Source organism: Lipotes vexillifer, unplaced genomic scaffold (assembly GCF_000442215.2).
Source record: "Lipotes vexillifer unplaced genomic scaffold, Lipotes_vexillifer_v1.1 scaffold150, whole genome shotgun sequence".
Taxonomy (NCBI): Eukaryota; Metazoa; Chordata; class Mammalia; order Artiodactyla; family Lipotidae; genus Lipotes; species Lipotes vexillifer.
This window is the reverse complement of record NW_006792921.1, coordinates 6942348-6951045: the sequence shown is the minus strand read 5'-3', so window position 1 is coordinate 6951045 and position 8698 is coordinate 6942348. Positions and strand designations below refer to the sequence as shown.

The window sequence follows — 8698 nt, the reverse complement described above, 5'->3', positions numbered from 1 at the left end:
CGGGCCCAGCCGCTCCGCGGCGTGTGGGATCTTCCCGGACCGGGGCAGGAACCCATGTCCCCTGCATCGGCAGGCGGACTCTCAACCCCCTAGCCACCAGGGAAGCCCTGGGTAAATCATTTTACCTCTAGTGTCTGAGCACCCCATTTGATGGATGATCATTAGGCTCACCTGGGGAACGTGTTGACCTGCAAACTTGTGGCTCCTTTTCCTGGAGGTTCCCCTTCAGTGGGTCAGCAAATGACCCTGGAAGCCATATTTATAAAAATCACCCAACTCTTTCTTACATTCAGGGCATCTACAAGATCTGGAAAATGAAGACCTAAAAGTTCTGCCAGATATCACTTCTCTCACCTTGTGCAAATTAACAGTTGTTGTGGGTCTGAGGTGTTTGGATTAATTTCGTGTTCTCTATTTTCACTGTTATTTCTACTACGACTAACAGCATTAACGGTACCTCCACTGCTAATAATAATGATAATAATAAGCAGCAGTAACACAGAATGTCAAGGGTAGTACCCTGTTCTTTAAGACTAAAATGGAACATTCTCAAACACCATCCCTAGTGTATATCGTCACATCTCACTAGGTATTCTGGGGTTGGGAAATCTTATCCCTCGCCTGGACCCCAAGTTCCTGTTTCATCTGATGTCGAGATCAGTCAGTGTGTCTTCTTGCTATCTTTACCCCTGACTATGTTCACTCAGACTAGCACAACCTCCACTCACACCAGGCCTCTGCATGGAAAGTAGACTTTACAAAAAGTTTGCGTAGGTTCAGGGGACCTGTGACAAATAACTTGACGTTAAATCATGCCTACCCTCTGCCTGAGAATTCTGTCTGCTTTTCTGCCAGCTCAGACTCCAGGCATTTGTCATGTTGCTGGATTCTGGCCTTCAGGCCTCTTTTACCCCACTCTGTATGGCCAAATAAACAAAGAAACGAATGAATAAACAAATAATATTTGCATTTATAGATAAAATATATATGTATATGTGCATTTTATGTGTATACGTATATTTATGTATAAAATAATATATACGTGTATGTGTGTATAGGCATATATTATATATATACAAACATACAGACACACACATATGTGCAAATGTTCTTTTGCAGAACAATTCACCTCGCTTCCTTTATTTCTCGCCAGAACACTTGGACGTAGTTGTTGTCATTTCCGTCGTTTTGCAGATGAAGACTTCATCTTCACAGCTCTTCAGAGGTTCCAGGGAAATCAAGTTTGTTGCTTGAGGTCCAATAGGGAGTAAAGGCTATAGGGACAAAGCAGAGGCAAACCCCTGACTTCTCACTTCTAAATCCAGAACTTTCCCTTTCACAGCAGCGGTTCTCCACTCTGGATGCACATTAGCATCACCTGGGGTGGGCTTTGAAAATCCGCATGCCAGAGCTCCAGTCCAGTACAATGAACACAGAATCTCTGGGTGTGGCGCTCAGGTAACTGTATATTTAGAACGCTTCCCTGGTGATCCTAAAGTGCACACCTGCTCAGACCAGTCTGGGGACCGAGAACCATCACACGCACAGAGGTAAAGGCTGTGCTCCTGGCTTTTCTGGACCATGGACTAGGCCCTGCTTTGCTCCCACACCCTCACCCAACCTTCTTCTCAATGTTGTCTTCAGACCCAAACTTCTGGATCATTTGATAACATTGCACGTGAGCATTTACCGGTCTGAAAAGTCTGTCCGCAATCCTATTCTTTCTCATCCTCTCTTTCCTCTTTACAGGCACAAAGAAGCATTCTCATGGCTCACCAGCCCCAAGCACTAGCTCCACTAGTCGCCTTACCTTGCCAGGTGGGTAAATATCGTTGCTTCATAATCTTAGTTGATCACAGACAGCAGAGAGGACCCGTTTCTCAGGAGTTGAGTTTAGCAGTTGATAAGTGGGGAATCTGGCCCCTTGTGTATCCTGTTGATCCCATGTTATCAGAGGGCTTTGCCTCTGTCATCCACATTTGTAAGGTTCTCCCAAGAATGGACATAACATATTCATAGTTGGTTCACAATCTCTCCTGCTCACTGATGGAAAGAGTAGAATCTTGATCTTCCTTAAGGTTCATCGGGACACGCTGTGCAAGTATTTCTTTGAGAGGCAGGTGGCACAGGGGGAAGAATGAATTTTTGGTGAGAGAGAGAGACTTGGGTTCAAATCTCAGCTTTGCCGTGTTCACACTGTGCAGGCTCACTACACTTATTCAGCTTCTTGGAGCTTCTGTTTTCTCATCTGTCTGCATGATGATAAGAATTAGAAATAATACTCATCAGTTTAACATAGTACTGACTCATAGAGGGTGCTCATAGCGAGTATCTACTATTGAGAAATAAGGAGGTCATGGACGATCTGTACTGGATCCTATCTAACATTTACTAGAAAATTTTAAGCATTCATGACAATCCTGTGTAATCACTATTTAATGTGAGAGGTACCTATTGGTCACTGTCTCCATGCATAGGCTTACATTCTCTATGCAAATTAGGTTCCAAGTAGAACTTGGAAAAACACATTTATTTGGAGGGAAGGAGAGATTGTAACGGGTAAATATGGACATTGTAGAAAAATCGAAAAATAATACAAATTAAAAGAAGGAAAGATGTTGCCAAAATGCTACCACTCAGAGCTAATCAAGATTACCTCTCCTTCCAGTGTTTCTTAAATACCTTTTTTTTTTCTAGATTGAGATTATACTCTACATGGAGTTTTGTTTCCTCCCTTTTAAAATTAACATTACATTATGAGCTTTCCCCCATGTTATTAAATATTTTAAAAATATTTCAGCGATTGACTAACATTTCATATGATTATGCCACAATTTATTTATATACAGCATCCATGGAATTGGTTTCAGGACTACCCACAAATACCAGAGTCCATGGATGCTCAAGTCACCCACAGTTAACCCTCCATAACTGCAGGTTCCACATCTGTAGATACAAGGGGCCGACTGTATTCATTAATAATCTGGCATTTATATAGCTTGCCTTTTTTATCATTAATAACTTTACGTTCTTGTACATAAGTCTTCTTCTGAGTCTGTAAATATGGGTTTAGGACAGATTCCTGTAGGTACAATTACTGACTCAAAGAGTATGTACGTACTTAGGTTCTTGACCCATTATTGTCAAAGTGATTTCCAGAACAGTAGTATTATTTTATACTTTTAGCAATGAATGTGCCATTTCCCTTTGCTCTTGCTACTGCTAACATAGATACTTTACTAATTTGATAAGAAAAATTATATTTTGTTTGCATTTAGTTTATCTTTAAAAAACTATGTTTTCTAATGTTAATTTATCTTTTACATTGTTTCTTTGGGGAATTTCCATGTTTCATCCATTCAAAGAGGGACAGTGACTTGCATTGTAGCTACTCTGAAATAGGAATGTTTTGCAAGCAATGGGGTGTTATAATTGAATTAACAGGATTTTTTTTCTTGGTTGTACATGAAATAATAGTTCACTTTGTAATCAGCGGCATCTTAGATTAGCTGAAATATAATCTATGTCCATCTGCCTTTTCAGCCTCAACTTAATGCAGTGTCCCTACCCAAGTCCAACAGCTGGACTCAGTATCCACTGAGTAGCCCCTGAACTTACTTGCCTCTCACTCTGTCTAGAACAGTCTTTACCCTTTTCTTCCCTGGTTAATTTCTCTTTGCAGTCTCTCCAAACTTTCTAGGTAGAATTAATGCTGACGTATAATTATTTGCTTATAAGTCCTTTAACCATTGATCGGTGGCTTTTTCAAGGGTAGGGACTGTCTTATTCTTTTTTGTCCCAGTGCCTGCTGAGGTGACAAGCACTTATTGTGTGCTCATAAATGTTTATGAGGCCGGGTGCCCTGGTGTGTGAGTGAGCATTATCCAATTTAATTTATGACTAGATAGAAAGCAGGCGTCTTCAGAAGAAGGCTCATCTTGGAAACTGGATTTGTATCAACTATACTAACTTACAGCTATACAACTATAACTATACAACTATACTGACTGTTTTTGAGTACTGAGTAGACCTTGCTCTGTAGTCTCTGGAAGCCCATTTCATCTTGTCCCTGTTTGTGGTTATTGTGCCCTTAGGATTATAGTCATTATGAGGAAAACATTTCTAAACCCAACAACTTCAGTGTGTAGTGATGGTGTTTGCTCTTCTTTGTAAAGTCATAACATTCCTGGGTCAGGTGGGACCTCTGACATACTGGACATCTGCACGAACTTGCAGACCTAACCTGGTTCCCACCTGCTATGCCAGGGACCTATTGCTGGCCTGCTGGGATTCTAAGACCTCTGAGTCAGAGTCTCAGCCACCCTGTCTTTGGCCTTAGTTTCGTGGTCTACAGTGGTCCCAAATCGGGTGTCAGGATCTGAGTTCCAACCACTCGAAAGCCTGTGGAGGTGGAGTGGGTCGTTCTCAAAACACTTGACATAATAAACCATGCTTTGTTTAGCAGACGCCCTCTACGTCATTCATAATGACAGCCAGCCTGCTGTTTCTCCTTGTGACCTCACCAACGCCACACATTACCTCCCACAGTGCACATGCCTTTACCACAAGCTCTTGGTGCAGGCTGTCAAGCAACTTAAAATATGTTGTAGGATACTCAAAGAGCCAAGTGGAGGAATAAAAATCCTTTAAAACCAATAAAGGAAAACTATGCTGAAGCCAAACAAGAACAGAGATATGCAAAAGAAGCAATCCAAAATCTGAAATGTTAAAAAGCAAACAAACAGGGCTTCCCTGGTGGCGCAGTGGTTAAGAACTTGCCTGCCAATGGAGGGGACATGGGTTCGAGCCCTGGTCCGGGAAGATCCCACATGCTGCGGAGCAACGAAGGCTGCAAGCCACAACTACTGAAGCCTGTGCGCCTAGAGCCTGTGCTCCACAACAAGAGAAGCCACCGCAATGAGAAGCCTGTGCACTGCAACAAAGACCCAATGCAGCCAAAAATAAATAATAAATAAATTAATAGTAATTTTTAAAAAGCAAACAAACATATAGTCATTGTGAGTTTTTAAAAACAAAGAAAAACACAGTTGGTGGCATAAACTCAAGGTAGAACACAGCTGAAAAGAGAATTAATGTTGGAAGATAGTCCTTAGGACTTTATACCAAACATACTGTACAGATGGAACCATATAAAAAAAAGAAGAGAAAGAGCTTGAACCATAAAACTCTTAGAAGAAAACATCCTTATGACCTTGAATTAGACAACAGTTTCTTAGATATGATACTGAAAGCCCAAGCTGCCAAAGAAAAATTAATAATACAACTTCATCAAAATTTAAAACGTTCCATTATCAAGAAAACTAAAAGAAAATTCATGGAATGAAAGAAAATATTTGCAAACCATAAATCTGATAAGGATTTACTATCCAGAATATGCAAAGAATTCTTATAACTCAACAATAAAAAGACAAGACAATTAAAAAGTGGGCAAAATATTTGAAGAAACATTTCTCCAAGGAAGATAGGCAAATGGAATGTGAAAAGATGCTCAACATCATTAGTCATTAGGGAAATGCAAATCAAAACCACAGTGAGATACCACTTCACATGCACTAGAAAGGCAAGAATAAAAAAGATGGATAATAACAAGTGTTGACAATTATGTGGAAACATTAGTACCGCCATACATTGCTGATGGGAATGTAAATGGTGCAACTACTTTGGAAAACAGTTTGGCAGTTCCTTAAAATGTTAATCATAGAGTGACCATAGCACCCAGCAGTTCTGCTCCTAGGTATGTTCTCAAGGGAACTGAAAACGTATGTTCACACAAAAACTTGTCCACAAATATTCATAGCAACATTACTCATAATAGCCAAAAACTGGAGACAACCTAAATGCCCATCAACTGATGAATATATAAACAAAATGTGGTATATCCATACAATAGCTTACTATTTCACCGTACTAAAGGAAGAAAGTACTGATATGGTCTACAACATGAAAGAACCTTGAAAACATTTTGCCAGGTGAAAGAAGCCAGACACAAATGGCCACATATTGTATGATTCCATTTATGTGAAATATGAAGAATAGACAAATTTATAGAGACAGAACGTAGACTAGTGGTTACTAGAGCCTGGGGAGGGAGAAGAATGGAGAGTGAATTCTCATAGGTATGGGATTTTTTTTTTATGGGTGAAGAAAACGTTTTGTAAACTGTCACTGTTTGCTGATGACATGATACTATACATAGAAAATCCTAAAGATGCCACCAGAAAACTACTAGAACTAATCAATGAATTTGGTAAGGTTGCAGGATACAAAATTAATGCACAGAAATCTCTTGCATTCCTATACACTAACAACAAAGATCAGAAAGAGAAATTACAGAAACAATCCCATTTACCATTGCAACAAAAAGAATAAAATACCTAGGAATAAACCTACCTAAGGAGACAAAAGACCTGTATGCAGAAAACTATAAAACACTGATGAAAGAAATCAAAGATGACATACAGATGGAGAGATATACCATGCTTCTGGATTAGAAGAATCAACATTGTGAAAATGACTATACTACCCAAAGCAATCTACAGATTCAGTGCAATCCCTATCAAATTACCAAGGGCATTTTTCACAGAACTAGAGCAAAAATTTTTACAATTTGTATGGAAACACAAAAGACCCTGAATAACCAAAGCAATCTTGAGAAAGAAAAACAGAGCTGGACGAATCAGGCTCCCTGACTTCGGACTATACTACAAAGCTACAGTAGTCAAGACAGTATGGTACTGGCACAAAATATAGGTGACACCTATGGTCACCTTATCTTTGACAAAGGAGGCAAGAATATCCAATGGAGAAAAGACAGCCTCTTCAATAAGTGGTACTGGGAAAACTGGACAGGTACATGTGAAAGCATGAAATTAGAACACTCCCTAACACCATACACAAAAATAAATTAAAAATGGATTAAAGACCTAAACGTAAGGCCAGACGCCATAAAACTCTTAGAGGAAAACATAGGCAGAACACTCTATGACATAAATCACAGCAAGATCCTTTTTGACCCACCTCCTAGAGAAATGGAAATAAAAACAAAAATAAACAAATGGGACCTAATGAAACGCAAAAGCTTTCCCACAGCAAAGGAAACCATAAATAAGACAAAAAGACAACCCTCAGAATGGGAGAAAATATTTACAAACAAAGCAACTAACAAAGGATTAATCTCCAAAATATACAAGCAGCTCATGCAGCACAATATCAAAAAAACAAACAACCCAATCCAAAAATGGGCAGAAGACCTAAATAGACATTTCTCCCAAGTAGATACAGATGGCCAACAAACACATGAAAAGATGCTCAACATCACTAATCATTAGAGAAATGCAAATCAAAACCACAATGAGGTATCATCTCACACCAGTCAGAATGGCCATCATCAAAAACTCTAGAAACAATAAATGCTGGAGAGGGCATGGAGAAAAGGGAACCCTTTTGCACTGTTGGTGGGAATGTAAACTGATACCCCACTATGGAGAACAGTATGGAGGTTCCTTAAAAAACTAAAAACAGAACTACCATACAACCCAGCAATCCCACTACTGGGCATATACCCTGAGAAAAACCATAATTCAAAAAGATACATGTGGACTTTCCTGATGGTGCGGTGGTTAAGAATCCACCTGCCAATGCAGGGGACACGGGTTTGAGCCCTAGTCCAGGAAGATCCCACATGCCACGGAGCAACTAAGCCTGTGAGCCACAACTACTGAGTCCACGCACCGTAACCACCGAAGCCCGCATGCCTAGAGCTTGTGCTCTGCAACAGGAGAAGCCACCGCAATGAGAAGCCTGTGCACTGCAACGAAGAGTAGCCCCCGCTCACCACAACTAGAGAAAGCCTGCGCACAGCAATGAAGACCCAACGCAGCCAAAAATAAAATATAAATAAATAAATTTATATCAAAAAAATGGTCAACTTAAAAAAAAAAAGATACATGTACCACACTGTTCATTGCAGCACTATATACAATAGCCAGGACATGGAAGCAAACTAAATGTCTATCAACAGATGAATGGATAAAGAAGATGTGACACATATATACAATAGACTATTACTCAACCATAAAAAGAAACGAAACTGAGTTATTTGTAGTGAGGTGGATGGACCTAGAGTCTGTCATACAGAGTGAAGTAAGTCAGAAAGAGAAAAACAAATACTGTATGCTAACGCATATATATGGAAACTAAAAAAGCTGTACTGATGAACCTAGTGGCAGGGCAGGAATAAAGGCACAGACGTAGAGATGGACTTGAGGACACAGAGGTGGAAGGGAAAGCTGGGATGAAGTGAGAGAGTACCATGGACATATATACACTACCTAATGTAAAATGGATGGCTAGTGGGAAGCTGCTGCATAGCACAGGGAGATCAGCTCAGTGCTGTGTGATGACCTAGAGGGATGGTATGGGGGCGGGTGGGAGGGAGGCTCAACAGGGAGGGGATATGGGGATATATGTATACATGTAGCTGATTCACTTTGTTGTACAGCAGAAACTGACACAACATTGTGAAGCAATTATACTCCAATAAAGATGTGAAAAAAAAAAGAAAATGTTTTGTAATTAAATATTGGTGATGGGGCTTCCCTGGTGACACAGTGGTTGAGAGTCCGCCTGCCGATGCAGGGGACGCGGATTCGTGCCCCGGTCCGGGAAGATCCCACAT

The 8698-nt window shown here is 40.3% G+C and overlaps 1 protein-coding gene across 3 annotated transcripts in view; it reads left to right on the top strand.

Moving 5' to 3' along the window:
• The window catches only part of PDE1C (phosphodiesterase 1C), a 474300-nt gene that overhangs the window by 452436 nt on the left and 13166 nt on the right, over positions 1 to 8698 (top strand). For 2 of the 3 annotated variants that reach the window (XM_007466117.1, XM_007466118.1), the window contains one exon: positions 1750 to 1818. In XM_007466117.1, coding sequence (XP_007466179.1) covers positions 1750 to 1818 — 69 coding nt within the window. Of the gene's footprint in view, positions 1 to 1749; positions 1819 to 4465; positions 4651 to 8698 lie in introns of those variants that run through there. The other variant, XM_007466119.1, reaches the window with a different exon arrangement.